An 18899-nucleotide genomic window follows, 5' to 3' on the forward strand; every position below is an offset into this window, starting at 1 on the left:
ATGTCCTCTTCAGCATAGGGCAACATGACCTCTTCAAGTATTTTAACATATGCAAACTGATCCATGATCCCTGGTATGCGATAAATAGGCCCAACACCATAGTAGGAGAAACATGCCCATATCATGATGCTTGCACCTCCATGCTTCACTGTCTTCACTGTGTACTGTGGCTTGAATTCAGAGTTTGGGGGTCGTCTCACAAACTGCCTGTGGCCCTTGGACCCAAAAAGAACAATTTTACTCTCATCAGTCCACAAAATGTTCCTCCATTTCTCTTTAGGCCAGTTGATGTGTTCTTTGGCAAATTGTAACCTCTTCTGCACATGCCTTTTTTTTAACAGAGGGACTTTGCGGGGGATTCTTGAAAATAGATTAGCTTCACACAGACGTCTTCTAACTGTCACAGTACTTACAGGTAACTCCAGACTGTCTTTGATCATCCTGGAGGTGATCATTGGCTGAGCCTTTGCCATTCTGGTTATTCTTCTATCCATTTTGATGGTTGTCTTCCGTTTTCTTCCACGTCTCTCTGGTTTTGCTCTCCATTTTAAGGCATTGGAGATCATTTTAGCTGAACAGCCTATCATTTTTTGCACCTCTTTATAGGTTTTCCCCTCTCTAATCAACTTTTTAATCAAAGTACGCTGTTCTTCTGAACAATGTCTTGAACGACCCATTTTCCTCAGCTTTCAAATGCATGTTCAACAAGTGTTGGCTTCATCCTTAAATAGGGGCCACCTGATTCACACCTGTTTCTTCACAAAATTGATGACCTCAGTGATTGAATGCCACACTGCTATTTTTTTGAACACACCCCTTTCAACTAATTCAACTAATTGCCCAATTGCACAGCCTTAAGAGCGTGCATATCATGAATGCTGGGTCTCATTTGTTTTCTGAGAATCTACTGAACCTACTGGTAACTTGTTTGCCACGTAGCAATAAAAAAAATATACGAAAAACCTTGATTATTCTGGTTAGTCACATTGTACTGCTATTATTTTGAACAATACTGTATTGGACTACTCCCCTGAGGAACAGTTCCACTCTTTCTCTACTATAGGAGAGGAAGAAATGTATAAACTTGTTAAATCATCTAAACCGGGGGTGGAGAACGTTGATCCTGGGAGGCCTGTGTCCCTGCAGAGTTTAGCTTCAACCCTAATCAAACACACCTGAAGATAACCAAGGTCTTCAGGATGCAGGTAGTTTTTTTTTTTTTTTTTTCAAGGTTGAAGCTTAACTCTGCAGGGACACAGGCCCTCCAGGATCAACGTTCCCCACCCCTGATCTAAACCAACATGTATGTTAGACCTTATTCCATCTAAGCTTCTAAAAGAGGTGCTTCCAGTAGTTATAGATCATCTTCTGACTAATATTAATTCCTCATTGTCATTAGGATATGTCCCCAAAACCTTCAAACTGGATGTTATTAAGCCTCTCATAAAAAAAACACAACTTGACCCCAGAGAACTTGTTAATTATAGACCAATATCGAATCTCCCTTTTCTTTCACAATTATATTCCTTCTTTGGGAAAAATGGTATCTTTGAGGATTTTCAGTTCAGATTTAGACCTTATCATAGTACTGAGACTGCTCTCCTTAGAGTTACAAATGACCTGCTCTTATCATCTGATCGTGGTTGTAACTCTATATTAGTGCTATTGAATCTAAGTCCTGCGTTCGACACTATTGACCACAACATTCTTTTGCATAGACTAGAACACTTTGTTGGCATTAATGGAAGTGCATTAGCATGGTTTAAATCATACTTATATGACCGCCATCAATTCATAGCAGTAAATAAAGAGGTATCATATTGATTACAAGTGCAGCATGGAGTACCTCAAGGCTCAGTACTAGCGCCGTTATTCTTCACGCTTTACATGTTACCCTTTGGAGATAACATCAGCAAACACATTGTTAGCATTCACTGTTATGCTGATGATAGCAGCCCGGCGAAACATACCAATTTGAAAAACTGATGGAGTATATAATCAATATAAAAAACTATATGACTGGTAATTTTTTACTGTTAAATTTTGAAAAAAACAGGTGTTAGAAAAACATCTCAAAAATATATCTAAATTAAGGCCTATGCTCTCAATGTCAAATGCAGGAATGTTATTTAATTTTATTGGGTGGTTGTTCTGCATGCTTAGTAAACAAACTACAGCTAGTCCAAAATGCAGCAGCAAGAGTTCTTACTAGAACCAGGAAGTATGACCATATTATCCCGGTCCTGTCAACACTGCATTGGCTCTCTATCAAACATCGTATAGATTTTAAAATCTTGCTTATTACTTATAAAGCCCTGAATGGTTTAGCACCTCAGTATTTGAATGAGCTCCTGTTACATTATAGTCCTCTACGTCCACTGCGTTCTCAAAGCTCAGGCAATGTGATAATACCTACAATATCAAAATCAACTGCGGCAGTCAGATCCTTTTCCTATTTGGCGCCTAAACTCTGGAACAACCTACCTAAAATTGTTCGGGAGGCAGTCTAGATTAAAGACCCATCTCTTTAACCTGTCTTACATTTAACACACTAATATGCTTGTAATATCCAAATCTGTTAAAGGATTTTAAGGCTGCATTAATTAGGTAAACCGGAACCGGGAACACTTCCCATAACACCCAATGTAATTGCTACATCATTAGAAGATTGGCACCTATGCGAATATAAGTCTGTTGCTCTCTTATTCCGAGGTCACCGTAGGCACCAGATCCAGTCTGTATCCAGATCAGAGGGTCACTGCAGTCACCCGGATTCAGTACGTATCCAGACCAGATGGTGGATCAGCACCTAGAAAGGACCTCTACATCCCTGAAAGACAGTGGAGACCAGGACAACTAGAGCCCCAGATACAGATCCCCTGTAAAGACCTTGTCTCAGAGGACCACCAGGACAAGACCACAGGAACCAGATGATTCTTCTGCACAATCTGACTTTGCTGCAGCCTGGAATTGAACTACTGGTTTCATCTGGTCAGAGGAAAACTGTCCCCCGACTGAGCCTGGTTTCTCCCAAGGTCTTTTCTCCATTCTGTCACAGATGGAGTTTTGGTTCATTGCCTCTGTCGCCTCTGGCTTTCTTAGTTGGGTCATTTCGTTTACAGCAATATTGTTGACTTGATTGCAAATGAATGCACAGACACTATTTAAACTGAGATGATGACATCACTGAATTCACTGATGAACTGCCTTTAAATGACATTTTGCATTAGTGACACACTGTTTTCCTAATGAATGTTGTTCCAGTTGCTTTGATCTATTTTTTTAAAGCGATAAATAAAAAAGGTGACTTGACTTGAGTAATTAATGATTGAATTTTAATTCTGGGGTGAATAAATTTCAAAGTATTTTTGAAAGTAAACTTAAAATTGCCTGGGGAACAACTGGGGGTTCAGTGCTTTGCTCAAGGGCACTTCATCCATGGGTGCTGAGTGTGGAAGAGAGCGCTGTTCATTCACTCCCTCCCATGACAACTCCTGCCAGCACCAAGACACGAACCTGCGACCGGGTTACAAGATCAACTCTAACCATTAAGCCACAGCTGCCCCACACATATAATTTTTAAGATATACTGATTTTAATGTTCGCTGGACGGACTGTTGACGAAGTATAAGCTAATCTAATTTTAGAATCGGTTTAATCAAATTAATTTGAATCTTTAGATTCAATCCCCCTGTAAAGGAGCTAAAATTCCCTACACAGATTTACAGTGTTCAACAGAAAAGAAAAAAATGATAGCAACATTTTTTTTTTCATTCTGATATAAAGCAACTTTAAAAAGAATACAATGTAATAGTAAACAGTGAATTTTTATTTACGGTCAGTTCATCGTTGATTTAGTGATAATCCAGCTCAGTTCTGTTCTCTTCCAATAGTGTCCATAATATTGTAAAATCCTAACTGTCCCCAACTAAGCAGGTCAAACGGCTACTGTGGCAAGGAGTCACTCACCTAAATGGGACATGTAATGAATGGTCAGAAATTTCAAAGTCAGATTCAGTTTCATATCAAATTATTTATATTTGTATTGAGAATTTTCACAATGACATTTCAGGTGTATCTGTGAATGATGATTATGCTCTTCTATCAGAGTGAATATGTAGGTAATTTCTGAAACTACTGCATTTCTTATGCCTCAATGACAAACAGTACAATTTTATTCCAGAACAAGTCAGGAAATGACATGAAGTCTGACTGATAAGTCCACTCTACAGTGTGAGGTCTCATGTGAATGGTAATGTTTGCTTTAAGTTTGAATCTTATCCCACACTAAGGCCAAATGAAAGGCTTTGGTCTAATGTGAATTTTTCTCATGATTCTTTTTTCGGATATCCTGTCTCTTAAACTCCTTCAACACTTATGACATTTAATTAATTTTGAGTGAATTCTCATGTGGTGATTAAGGGTAAATTTATATCTGAAACTCTTTCCACACTGATCACATGTAAATGGCTTCTCTCCAGTGTGAATTCTCATGTGGGATTTAAGGTTTTTCTTATGTGGAAAACTCTTTCCACACTGAAGGCATACAAAAGGCTGCTCTCCAGTGTGAACTCTCATGTGGACTTTGAGGCTTCCTTTTCTAGTAAAAGTTTTTCCACACTGTTGACAGGTGAAAGGGCTCCCTCCGCTGTGAACTCTCATGTGAACTTTTAGATTTCCTTTTAGGTTGAAACTCTTTCCACACTGATCACACACAAATGGCTTCTCTCCAGTGTGAATTATCATGTGGTTTTTAAGGTTTCCTTGTTGATCAAAATGTTTTCCACACTGTTGGCAGTTAAAAGAGCTCTCTCCAGTGTGAATTCTCATGTGAATTTTTAAGGTACTAGATTTATTGAAACTTTTTCCACACTGTTGGCAAATGTAAGGCTTCACTCCAGTGTGAACTCGTACGTGATCGCTGAGATTTCCTTTTCGGCTAAAACTCTTTCCACACTGAGGACATGTGTAAGGCTTCTCTCCAGTGTGAATTCTCATGTGTTCTTTAAGGTTTCCTCTTTTGCTAAATATTTTTCCACACTGCAGGCATATGGAAGAGCTCTCATTAGCATGAGCTCTCATGTGGAATAAAAAGTTATTTTTTCTGTTAAAATATTTTCCACACTGCCCGCAGGTGAAAGAGCTCTCCCCAGTGTGAACCCTCATATGGACTTTAAGGTGTGCTTTTTGAGTAAAACACTTTCCACACTCTTGGCAGGTGAAAGGCTTCTCTCCAGAATGAACTCTCAGATGGACTGTAAGGTTTCCATGTTGATTGAAATACTTTCCACAATGAAAGCAGATTAATGGAGGCAGAGCCCGTAACTTTCGAGGTTTCTTTGCAGTCTGTGAGCAACATTTTTCTCCAGGTATAGGATCCTGATGCTTCTCAAACTGATTTTTCTCTTCCATTTCATTCGATAAATTATACTCCTCTTTCAGTGGCATCAGATCTAAGGTGAAAAGAGACAAATAAAAGTCATTAAGCATGTTATATTCTGGGGTATATTCTGCTGGTCTGTAAATAGTATGCTTCATTAATATGGGGTGTATCTGCACATGCTCCTCCAAACTGTTTTTTAAGCCAATTCATTTTAGAATGTCCCACATAGGACTACTCTTAACAATTAATTAAACCACTGGCTTGTCATGTCAAACCAACATATAAAGTCATTAAGTCATATGAATTCATGATTTAAACTTTTTCCTACTCAAAATTTCGACCTAGTATGTCATCCGTGTCAACTTTTTTTCTTGTACTTATGATTTAAAGGGGTGGTTGACTGCTATTTTTCTAGGCTTAATTGTGTTTATGTGGTGCAGTCTAACATGCTTAATAAAAAAAAAAAAAAAACAACCACAACAAACTATTTTTCACATAATTTACCGTTATTCTCAACTGCACTATTCAAGTCATGTCAGATACATCGTATTTACGAGTTAAACGCACATGAATGCTGCCACAAAGTTGTAATTATGAGTGGGAACCTGAATTTTCTTTAAGCTCACAGTTTCCGAGTTGGGGGTGTCAATGAGAAACATGACAGAATCAATGGGCCGATGGATACAACGCTGTTGTTGACAGTAATTTATTTAGTTGAAATTGATAGATTAAAGTGGCTTCATAAATAATTTAATAAAAATAAAAATGCAAACCACACCTGATGCAATTTCCTTGCTTTTCATTTTCTATAAAGGAGAGTTAACAAACCCTGTTTTATTTTCTTGTAATTTATTAAAAGAAGGTACATCGCCATCTTGTGCCGACTTAACTGACTTGAATGCACTTGATGTCGTAATTACGAATTGTCAACTCGGGAGTACAAAATTCACAGGAGGAACTGAACGAAGCATATCCCTTCGCTCATGAATGCTCTGTTGATTTCCTGGTTTTCCTTTATGAAGCCCCTCCCTCGGAAATACATAATAGGCTCAGATTGATTAACTGGCCCAGTGTTTTGTGATTCGCTAAACCGCATGCAGCTCGTCCAGAAATGTCACACCCCTCACCTCAGTGTCATGTGCTCTGGTTGTATAGTATACAATGGCATCATCAAAACTTATCAATTTGAGCTTGACTGAGACCCAGAGAATATTAGTGAAGAGGATTGTGCAAAACCTGTGCAAGCACAACTCTTACAGGGTGTTTTCAGAATCTTATATTTTTTTGGTTTGTTATTATATTTAGATATGCTGTTATTTGTGAATGCTACTACTTATGTTAGCTTCTAATCAGGGGTGTATCAGTTCACAAAATTCACAGTTCAGTTCGATATGACACAGTGGTGTCATGGTTCAGTAGGTTTTCAATATGGGGGTAGTTTTTGGTTAACCACTGTGCCAACTGTGCCCCATCCCGTTTTTGATTAAATCTTTATTTAAACGGTACATACACATTTCTAAATCATACGATAAGAAAATGTATTTAAAAAAAAACAAAGCACACATTTTTTGAGGATGCAAATAGCTTCTGAATATTTTTTTATCCAGTTTTTTTTTTACTTTCAGAAAAAGAGAGAATAACAAATACAGTGTGCCGTGTGTGTGTGTGTGAGACAGGGTCAATGCATTTAAACAGTTCAGTTTAATCACTGTTAATGCACTGCTTTAATTGATGCGCATGCGTGCACACACACACACACACACACACACCACTTGCACACAGAGATCTGAGACCGCGCTGTGCAAAAAGTAACAATGAGAAGCGCATAAACTTGACGGCAAAGTTAACAATTTTCAACTCGGCAGCAGATGCGAATTCGCGTCAAACACAAATGCAAAAAAGCACCATTCGCGCATATTGCTCATTTCACATCATTCGCGCAAATTCGCATCTACACGCATTGCTTAAACGCCTCATTCGCGCCGTGAAACCTACAGACGCGCGTAAACGTGTCTTTACATTGACATTGAAATGTTTCGCTCCAGATGCTCTATTTGCTTTTGGTGTGAACACAGCATAAAGCAGCGCAACATGGCCCCGGGTGTGGGGTTTATGTAAATTTCAGGGTTTGCGATGTCTCCAACTGGGGAAGTAGCTTGTTGTAGTCCCTACGAGCCATAACTGTAAGCATTAAACTGCCATAACTTTAAAATAAAATATATCTGTTTGCATTGAACTTTCAGCCTTGTAACTTTAAAAATGGGCTTTCATACATAAACATTCAGCCTGAATGAAAAAAAAAAGAAAAAAAATTGCTTTACAATTTTTCAAGATATCTACCTAATTATAAACCGTATTGTTGTATGTCTCGTGACCAGTCAGCACTAGTTAGTTCTCACCACAGTTTTTAAAAAAAACACTTAAAAATTGGGCACGGTGCACCGCGGAGCGGAGGGGGAAGAAAGGAGACAGACCATTAGGCAACACAGCTGGGGCACACATCTGGTGAATTTATTTATTTTTTTAAAGGGCAGCTGTGGCCTAATGGTTAGAGACCTTGGCTAGTTACCAGAAGGTTGTCGGTTGTGCACTTGGATGGGTTAAATGCAAAGCACCAATTCTGAGTATGGGTTAGAAATGTCATGACTTTCACTTTCGCAACACAGATACCTTCAGTTTCAGATAGATTTATTTAACTCCCATCAAGTTAAAAATACAAAATAAATGCACAGCCATTTGCACTCTGCATTGAAAACATATGATCATGCTGTTGAATCTCTGATAACTTTTAAGGCTTATTCTGCAGCATTACTATAAGCCTTTTGAATGGTTGTGTCACAGAGCTGTAAAAACAGTTATGCTCACCAAGTGAATTAATTGCGTGTGTGCCAAACTCTTTTTACAAAGCAAAAACAAACAGTCTTCTTCAATCCAAGAGTGTTTCTCTCGGTTAATGTGTGCGATGTCATCTTACAGTCTGAAAGGTCTGTCATAGCTAATTAGCACATGCCGTTGTGAATAATTAAGTGAAACATCTCATAGGATAAGAACACGCAGTCTCCTGAATAATTTAATAGACACTGAGGCGTCAGCAATGTACTATAGTCAATTGCCACGTCACAATTTGTGATGTCAACACAATGTACACTTTAAACCCAGAAGATGAAAAAAGGTCATTTTCTCCAACATTAACAGATCAGAGACCTCTGCTAAAATCTCTTACAAAGCAGTCTGGGGTTTCATGACCCTTTAAGATGGTCTTGGTCTCATCCAAATTTGTACTTTTGCAAAGATTTTGGCACTATGATGCTTTTAAACCAAAGCAATAGATCCAATGAGAAGTGGCATAACTTTGCTTTTAAGAGTGGTGGGGTTTTAAGAGTGGTGGGGACAGCGCACAACTCATTTTGCTAGTTTTTTATTACCTAATTTACTTGGGGACTGGGTATAAAGTTAAATACATCAATGTACCAGGGGCAACGGCAGAAAATTTTGAACGCGAGTGCTGAGGGGGTGCTCGATTACTGACAGGGAGCTGGGCAATTCAGGGCTACAGACTCATTCTTCCCACTGGTCAAACTTTTTGAGTTGGTAGCAAGAGCAAAATTCTTTGTTTTTCCACTACAACATGCTATTAATCAATGCATGCTGATGAACTTTTATCATAGTTTATAGCTATAAGGAAACAAAAATGGTTGGATTCATTGTTATTTGTAATAAAAATGCACAACAACAATAAAACAGGAAGATTCAATGACAAACAATCTTTGAAAACTTATTAACAAAAACGAATTAGATGAGGTATGGCATTGGCCTACACTACATGCTGTATTAGGCTATATAATTACTGATAAATTACAGAACGTTTAGCACACACAGAGGAATTAAAAATAAATAGCCTAAACTTTTGTTATCCTTGCAGCGCGTCAGTTATGCGGTAGCCAATATTGTGGGACAAATTAACTTTAATTTTAATTTAATAAAAAGTAATAACTTCATAATAATAATAGTCCTCAATCATTCGGTTTATAATGCATACTGAACCGAATGCCTCGTTACCAACTGGTTCAATACAAATACGTTTATTGTTACAGCCCTACTTCTGGTGCAATCTTTTACTTTACTTTAGTGTAAAAACCATAAATCTTCGCCTAATTTTTGCTGTGCGCACCTTCGCGCTCCTGCTTCAGCGAGTAGAGGGAGCACAAAGTAACGCAGGGTTAGTTGTAACACACGTGTTCTGAATATTTATTAGTAACCACATTAACATTATACAGAAAAAAATGTGCACGAAATTTCAAAAAGCTTTTGAAGATATCACTGAACATTATTTTACCATAGTAAAATTTTAATTATGGCTTAAGTAAATTATTAATCTGAGTTTTCTTTATTCATTCATACACTCCGTTACAATGTGCTATTCTATGACATAGCTATGTAGTTTAAATTAATGAGAAACAACGAGAAACAGGTGAATAAAGACTGGCAGTCAATATTCAATATTTAGAAATTATTTCAAGACGTTAAGCATTTTTGCTCGTTTATGTGGGCCATCAAGCATTTATTGCAATGTGTTCATTGTTAAACTCTAAAATCCGATTATTTTTTATTCTTAAATAAAACGCCATTTTATTTTAACAATTATTTTTTATTTTATTCCAGTGATTTCAAAGCTGAATCTTTAGCATCATTACTTCAGTCACATGATCCTTCTGAAACCATTTTAATATTATAATTTGCTGCTTAAACACATTATTATATTAACAGCGAAGTAAAAAATTTTTTAGGTTTCAGATACAGATTTGAATAGAAAGTTCAGATCGGAGATGGAAATCTTTTGTAACATTAAAATATAGTAAAAATGTCTTTATCATGTCTTTATGATCAATTTTAAATCATTCTTGCTAAATAAAAGTATTAATTAAACCCCCCCCCCCCCCCCCCAAACTGACTCCAAGCTTTTGAATGGTATATTGTTTTGATTGGAATAGTAGTATAATGTAACAACAGTTTTTATTTCTGTTAAAAATTCATCTTTGGATTTTTCTATTCATCATAGAATAAGGCAAAAATAGCAATATGTACATAGCAATACCTAATTAAAATAATGATCCCCCACACCATAGTTTAAAACATGTACAAAACTATGTGGATTTTTCAAATAATGGAGAGCTTTCATGGGTTTTTCCTACAACAGATTTTAATGAGAGCCTGTTTAAGAGCATTTACATTATATTAAGCCATTCAAGTCTCAATATCCTGGTTCTCTTTAAAATAATATGGATATCAACATCCATACATCAAAGTAATTGCGATGAATCTCATGATTTTGTCAGATCTTTTTTCGTCCACAGTCTCTATTGTTTTGAGTGTATTCTGTAATAATGATCACTTTACATATAATCTTAATGCCATTACGGTTAAGTTGATCACCCGCCTCACAGTTTGATTTATAAAAAATAGCTAATTTATTTATTTTTTATATTTTTGTGTAATAGAGTGTTATAAATGAATGGTTTTCAATTTAGAAGTAAATAAAGGGCCTAATGATCCACAAAAAATATTTTTGTTTAAAATCCCCTTGAACGGGAAGTTTTGGTCTGAACTAACGGTTGGAGAGACATGGTTACTCATATTATGGCCAAGCCATTAAACTGATGTCATCAGATAAGGAGTGCCCTTCCAGAGTGTAAGCCAATGATCAGATTTTCAAGATTACCAAGACAAATTTTTTTTTTTTTTGGATTAATACATTTTTCACCTTAAGACTTCTTGTGCTCGCTAATAAAATAAATATTGTACATTTTGATTTCATGCTGACTTTAAGGTTACTTCCATACAATTTTAAAGGTCCCCTAATGTGCCTTGAAACAAGCAGCATTATTCTATGTGCTGACAGTTTTAACAGAAACAGAAAAAGAGGGCAGGACATATTGAGCAGCCCCACCCCCCTTTTAAAAATAGGGGGGGCCAACAACTTTTGGCTATGTCTAAAGCCGCATTTGACAGCAACAGTCTAATAGATTACTGCCTAGATTCAATATGAAACTCTTAGTAAAACATCCTGCGATATGACTATCATGGATTCGTACATCACGATATTGATGCTGAAACGACACATTGTGCAGCCCTATTTCACTGTACCGAAAATACTAAACTTTGAACAAGTGACTGATCTAAGCCAGCACTTCAGCATCTATACTATTCTTTCAATGGAAAGTAGCTAACATGTATGAAATGTAGCTGATATTTTAATAAGTATCATGTCACAGCTTTGTGAATAAAAAAACCCCCAACCTGTTTGTTCCTCGCTATCTTCTTGTTTCACCCTGACTGCTTCTTCAATCTTGATGTCTTCACACTCCTCTTTAATTAACGCCATCTTTATAATAGTGTCACGTGGATCTCAGTCGCTTCAGCAGGAGTCTTCTGTGTGTATGGACAATCTGTCCTGTTTAAGATTTACATAATTAACAAGAAAGACAAAAAATCCAAACTAATACTGCGTGTGTCTCAATCAGCTCCCGAGTTCAGTAGTCAATGCAATGGTATGAAATCGGTCAAAGAGATATTAGGTCTTTACCAAAAAAACAAAAACACTCAAAACTAGCATTTATAAAAGAACACAAATTATATGTAAGGTTCAATAAATGCCAAACATGCATCATTAATGGCTCAGGCGGCCTATTAAATCGTTGATAATATATGTTTGGTATTTATTGATTCACATATTATATAATGGATTATACATTCATCAAAAAGATTGCGGATTGATTGTTAAAAGTGTCAAGTTTGTTCTCGTTTCATTTACGTTGTATTGAGCAGCGTGCGGTGATTCGAGCGATTCTTAATAAATCATTTCACTAAACAACTGATTCAAATTACATGGATTTTAAGCTCAGTTTCTCTCAGCAGTACGTGACAGTGGCAGAAACCGTGTTTACGACGAACTGGTTCACTATATAGGGAGCGAAAATGAGACGCACTTTTCCTGTTACTCACGGGTGGCGCTTTATTCACACAAATTAACGCTCATTAACGTTAAACAATGCACTTCAGTTAGACATTCTATAATTAAACACCACTTAAAGAATTAAATAAAAAATGGCAAGGTTTGCATCGATTTAAATAATTGTAATGCTTATAAACAAACCTCTCTTCAGCAGAATCACAACAGATGCAGGAACGCGTCGCAGCGTTGTGACGTCACATCGTGGGATCGTGATAAGAGTCCTATTCCCATGCTGTGTATGAAATGAAAGAAGTACATAGACATGTACCGACAAACATAGGTATTCAGAGTTAAATTCCTGGTGGAATACGTTTAAATACATTTTTTTTTTCAATTACCTACTGAATGTTACAGCCATTTTTTTGGAACATGTAATAAGTGAGAATTAACAGCTGTCATATTTGAGTACTTGTTTTTGTTTTTGTTCATACTTTTCCAGAAAAAGCCATACCAAAAACTAACATTTTACTGGTATTTAATGTTGCTTTAATAGACACCAAAGGTAACATGCTGCAGTGTGCTAGTATTGCAGTGTGCTAGTGGGCTGTATTAAATGTGATGTTGTGTTATTTGTTTGTGGTCACTATGAGATTCCACCTGAGCAGCATCAAATCTCTTTATAATCTGTGTAAAGGCAATTCAGAGAATTGTTTCTAAACACATTATAAATGTTAGAACTGTATTGTTGAAAACATGCTACAAACACTTTAAACTATGAGGTACTGAATGGTAGAGTAAGAAGACATTTTTTCTACATATTTGATTTCAGGATTTTCTGGATGGACCTGAAATCATGTCTCAATAATGGTTGGAGTAAGTTCTAACATATCTCATTATACAATTAACCAGTCTTACTCTTTTACTGTTACAACTAACCCAGAGTCTTGTAGCCATGAACTAGCTCACCTTACAGCTAACAGTCAAAACATTAAAACTAACAACTTCCATTAAAAATATCTGCACAGCCAAACAGTCACAGACACACAATAGACCTAATTTAACTTTGATGAGTTTAACAACAAAGCAGGGACTGCCATCACAAAAATACAAGTGTAAAGGTAAAGTATAAAAAGTTTACTTTTTACTTCAAAATAATTTTTTCCCTATAAAATCCGCTGTGTCTGCCAAAGGGCTCTACTCGACATTGTGATTAACCAATCAGATTTGAAGAACCAGTTTATAGTTTTGGTGAAGTTTAGGCTTAGAATCTGTGTTTGGTGCTTGTATATCAGTGTCATTCATCTATCATTTCCTCTGATTTTAGGGATTACTCATGCTTCAGGTTACATTCAGGTGTAGGGATATAGTCAAGACTAAATTTGTGAACTAAAATGTTGTTCCAGGGTCAACAAAATGGACATTGGCATGTGAATTTCGCATCTGACTTCCACATACAGTGTGGGTATAAGTGGCAGCAGGTGCACCACATTAATTCATGGTTTTGCTGAGGAGCCGAGCCGGTGACCCGGCAGGTCAGCGATGGTACAGTAGCTGTGGCGATGGGATGTGATATCTTCGCTCCCTCCATCAGGGAAAGAGGGTTTCATATGTAACCGAGATGTTCCTTTCATTTGGTTACTCTCAACATCACATTGCTGATGACCGACAAATTGGGATCCCTACCAACAGGTGCTGCCCCTCCAGTGCCCCTGTGTAGGCATCCTGATACTTCCTATCGACTTCACTCGTGGCGGGAATGTTGCTGGAGACCCAAGGTAGTGCATTTTGGTGCAATATGGACACGCGACATGTTCAGAATGAATAAACTTTAATAAACTACAGAACAGCACAACAGTCCTCCTAATAATCACCAACCATTTGATTTGCTCTCTCTCTCTCTCCTCTCAACCTGTAGCAGGTGTGTGGTGAGCACACTGGCACCATTGTTCTGTGTCTGCCATCGCATCATCAAGTTCACACTTGTGGGGGTTGAAAAGAGAGGAAGGAAGGAAGAGAAGCAGCCAGGGACTTACTGAACACTTCCTTCAGGTCCAGATACTCAACGGGCACATTTGGCAACGCCATGGTCTCCTTCTGAAAAACAGAAACAGGAACAACAGGACAGGCAGAAACCAGACAAGACTCATGACAACTTTCACTCCACAATGTGATAGTGTTAGAACCCCATTCCACTCGTGGATTATGTTTGAACAACCAGGGGTGACCTAAAACAATGGGAGCAACAGGGGAGTCCATGAGAAAAAAGGATATGGTTTCTTGATGGCTGCCGGATGTGATGAGTGTGATGGGTTCAGTATGGTGGGTGACATGAGGCAGTTCCTGGCCGTTGAGTGTGGTGACATGGATGGGGAGAGACACAGGAAGGACAGGAATGTTCAAGTGAGGTGCAAGTGAAGAATCAATGAAATTACCTTCGGCTCCGGAGTCCAGAAGAGCTTGGCATTCATGATGGTGATTCTTCCACTGCAGTTTCACCGGAAGGAGGGTCGATGATGTGGGTGAGGACTTCTCGGAGGAGATCCCACCCGATAGTAGCCTCAGGTTTACTATCGCGCTGACTCTTTTACCAGGCAAGAGTAGTTGTTACGATCAGAGCCTCCACAGTATAAACATAGTCCTTGGGACCTCCGCCGTTCCCTCTCCCTCCGGGACAGCCGAGCTCGACCCACCTGCATGGGCTCGTGATCGTCGACAGAACCGACCGTGTTCTCTCGACTTAAGCGCCCCCCACTGGGAGAGAATGGAAGTCCGGAAGGACTGTGTTGGCGGCCCAGGCGATTAAACCTGGCCTCCACCCGCAACGCCAGGTCGATGAGTTCGTTGAGAGTAGGGGGCAGCTCGAGGAGGTAGATCTCCTGCTGAGCACGGTTGGATAACCCATGCAGGAATCTATCCCACTGCGCCGCCTCGTTCCACTGGCACGCGGCCGCCAGGGTAGGGAACTCGATGGAATATTCGGTGACAGATGAATGTCCTTGTCGGAGTTCCGAGAGGCGATGGGCGGCCTCCCTGCCTTTCCTGGCCGGTTGAAAACTCTCTTCATCTCGTCAGATAGGAGGTGGAACGAGGCACAGCACGGATGTTGATTTTCCCACACCGCTGTTCCCCATAAGGCAGCCTTGCCCGATAAAAGGGTGAGCGTGAACGCTACCTTGGATTCTTCTGTGGCGAAAGTGTGGGGCTGCAGGGCAAAATGCATAGAGCACTTGTTAAGGAATGTTCTGCAAAAAGTTGGCTCACCAGCGTAATTCTCCGGCGCCGGAAGTTGCGGCTCTGGCCGGAAGTGGTCCTGGGGAATCCCCGGGGGAACGGTCGGCGCAGGCGGTGCGATGGCCGCAGTGGGAGACGTGAGCTGATGGATCTGCTGGGTGAGCTCAGACACCTGTGCCACCAGCGCTTGGACAGCGCGTCCGGTGTTCGAGATGCTCTCCTGCTGCTGATCCATTCTCTTGACGCTGTGGTGCATGAAATCGGTGAGGGTGTTGGTGCTCGCTGCTTCCATGTTGGTGAGATCGTTCTGTGACGGCTGGTGAAAGGACAGTCTGGAAACAATAGCGAGTTAACAAAGTGTAATGAGATGATGAGATATTGTACAAAGACACACAAAGACGATGATACGGGAACACTCCAGAGGGATGATTAAGGCGGTGAGAAGTCCAGACAGTAATGGAGTGCAGGTGAGGAGTCCGGGTGTTGACGGCGTGAGGCAGCAGGAGAGAGTGGCACAGGAACTGCGGGGAACAGAGCCGAAGGTAAGTGTCCGTGGCTGAGTGATCGTGCGGAGAGTGGATGAGGTTCTGGGGAAACACAGACATCCAAACACAAACTACACAGAAGCCAGACGGGGGTAAACACATCTTCAAATATGCCTTGGAGAATCACAGAAAGTTTTTTTTTTTTTGAGAAATTCGAATAGCATTTTTATTTATCGAATAATTAGAGAAGAAAATATTTTTTATCGAAAATAAATTTTGGTCCAAAAATAAAAAAAACCATTACTTTATTCAGCATTGTCTTCTCTTCCGGGTCTGTTGTGAACGCACTCACTGCAGTGTAGTGATATCCGGTTCGCGAATGAATCATTCGATTTAACCGGTTCTTCTTGAACCAGTTCACCAAATCAAACTGAATCATTTGAAACAGTTCGCGTCTCCAATAAGAATTAATCCACAAATTACTTGAGCTGTTAACTTTTTTAATGTGGCTGACACTCCCTCTGACTTAAAATAAACCAATCTCCTGGAGTAATTAATTTACTCAAACAGTACACTTACTGAACTGCTGTGAAGAGAGAACTGAAGATGAACACAGAGCTTAGCCAGATAACGAACGAAAGATTGACTCGTTCGAGTCAACAACCGGTTGCATCACTTTTCGGATCACCAGTACACTGAACCAAGAACCGTTTCTGTCGGATGCGTCCGATTCGAGAACCGAGGAGATGATGATACTGTACATGCGTGATTCAGCGTGAAACAGAATGACACACATATATTATGGAGATAATCTTCCTAGAGCGTAAAATATTATGAGCTATACAAAGTTTACAGGTGTCAAAGCAGTATTCTTATCACGTTATGTTTACAAGGCATTTGATTGGTATTTTGGCAATATCTGATCCAAACTCTTAAACAGTTTAAATTCGGCCCCAATTTCATAAAGTGGATTGAAACACTCTACACCTCTTGCCTCAGTGAGGGTTAACGGTTGTAGATCAGAACGCTTTACTCTAGAACGTGGATGCAGACAAGGATGTCCACTGTCACCCTTGCTGTTTGCTATCAGTATCGACAGTGCAATTAAAGGAATTGTAATTGGAGGAGAGGAACATAAGTTGTCATTATATACCGATGATGTCCTACTTTTCTTAACAGAACCTGAGACAACAATTCCATATTTAAAAAAGCTCATTCCAAAGTTTGGGTACTACTCTGGATATAAAGTAAATATGGATAAAACTGAGGCCATGGATATTTATGGTCAAATTTCAAAACAAATTCAAATTAAAAGTGGGTTCAAATGGCCCAAGAATGGGTTTAAATACTTAGGCATCTTTATTCCCTCCGCTTTGGCCTAGTTATATGATACAAACTATAAAAAAAAAAAAAGAGTATAAAATTTAGTGAAGATTTAAATCGTTGGACAGCTCTCCCTTTCTCTCTGATTGGCCATGTTGAAACTATCCGTATGAATGTCCTGCCGAGATTACTCTATTTGTTTCAGATGTTACCCATAGATGTGCCAAAGTCTATCTTTGATTTGCTTAACAAATTAATTTCTAAATTTGTTTGGCAAGGAAAACGGCTTAAGATAATACAATCACTTAAAACGAGTGAGCTGGGACTCCCAATCTTTAGGTTTTACTTCTGGGCAGCTCAATTGAGGCCCCTGGTTTCATGGTTGATAAAAGACACACAAACCCGGTGTATCAATATTGAAAAGAGCCTCTGTTCCATACCCGTTAAAATGTTACCCTTCTCAGTGTATCAATAAAAAACACCTCAATGGGCAAATGGACCAAAGTTACTTAAAAAATTTGGATAAATATACAAAAATCATTAGGGCTGTCTTAGAAAATCTCATCTGCAGCGAGCATTATCTGCACCAATTATTTTATTTTAACACACCCTTTAATCATTCGAACAAATAAGAAATGAATTCACACTCCAAAGGTCTGAATTTTTTAGATATTTACAACTGAGACATTTCCTTACAACTCATAGGGACCTAGAAATGGTTTAAAACCCCTCCCCAATAGAAGTTTATTTTAAAGAAATACAAATTGGATGTGCAGTCAAAAAAATCATTTCTAAAGTATATCTTATATTTTTGACTAAGAATTCAAATAATACATTACAGATAAAGGAAAAATGGGAGGCTGAAGTTAATGAAACTGTTCCTCTTAAAAACTTGTGGCTTGTGGAGAGGTACATCTCGTAACCAATTCTAATGTGTGGAGGGAATTCAAATGGAAGATAATAACCAGATTTTTCCGAACCCCACAGATCATTGCAAAATGGAATCCAGCTGGAGAAATTGTGGCCAGCACGTTGGTAACCACACCCATATTTTGTGGTCAAGCCCAAAATTAGGGAGTTACTGGAAAGACATATTTGATGCCATTAAAAAATCTTCCATTGTGAAATCCCATAAGACCCCATAGTAGCCCTTCTAGGTGTGCGTTCAGGGGGCCTTGAGGGCAGAGATATAATATACTTAGTTCAAATTTTACTTGCCGCAGCCATTAAGTGTATTACATGCAGATGGTTAAAACCTGAACCGCCATCATACAATGCTTGGATTAAAAAAGTATGGCAGTTGTACAAAATGGAACAAATCACATTTGCTTTACGACTTCAGAAAGTGGTTTTCTTAAAGAGGTGGGCCCCTGTAATGCCTTTAATACTCCAGTGATCATATTTCTTTATTTTTTATTTCTTTATTATTTTCTTTATATGCAGTTTCATAACAAGGTTCGGGAGGAGCACGTCAGATACTTAGCATAATTAGCACAAGTGGAGCCACTTAAGATAATCAACCTTA

General features: G+C 38.7%; 1 protein-coding gene and 1 long non-coding RNA gene across 2 annotated transcripts; one reads left to right on the top strand and one right to left on the bottom strand.

The window, feature by feature from the left end:
* Window positions 1–4018: 4018 nt before the first annotated feature.
* Window positions 4019–12664, bottom strand: LOC127956003 (gastrula zinc finger protein XlCGF8.2DB-like). Its single transcript, XM_052553748.1, has 3 exons — window positions 12537–12664; window positions 11681–11834; window positions 4019–5453 (listed from the first exon to the last, which is right to left on the bottom strand). Exons 2-3 carry the CDS (start codon window positions 11763–11765, stop codon window positions 4369–4371), a joined length of 1170 nt encoding a protein of 389 aa, XP_052409708.1. The 5' UTR covers window positions 11766–11834; window positions 12537–12664; the 3' UTR covers window positions 4019–4368.
* Window positions 12566–14217, top strand: LOC127956127 (uncharacterized). Its single transcript, XR_008153493.1, has 3 exons — window positions 12566–12675; window positions 13165–13208; window positions 13739–14217. It is a non-coding gene; the product is annotated as an uncharacterized LOC127956127 (long non-coding RNA).
* The last annotated feature ends 4682 nt before the right edge of the window (window positions 14218–18899 follow it).

Source organism: Carassius gibelio, chromosome B4 (assembly GCF_023724105.1).
Source record: "Carassius gibelio isolate Cgi1373 ecotype wild population from Czech Republic chromosome B4, carGib1.2-hapl.c, whole genome shotgun sequence".
NCBI classification, from domain to species: Eukaryota; Metazoa; Chordata; class Actinopteri; order Cypriniformes; family Cyprinidae; genus Carassius; species Carassius gibelio.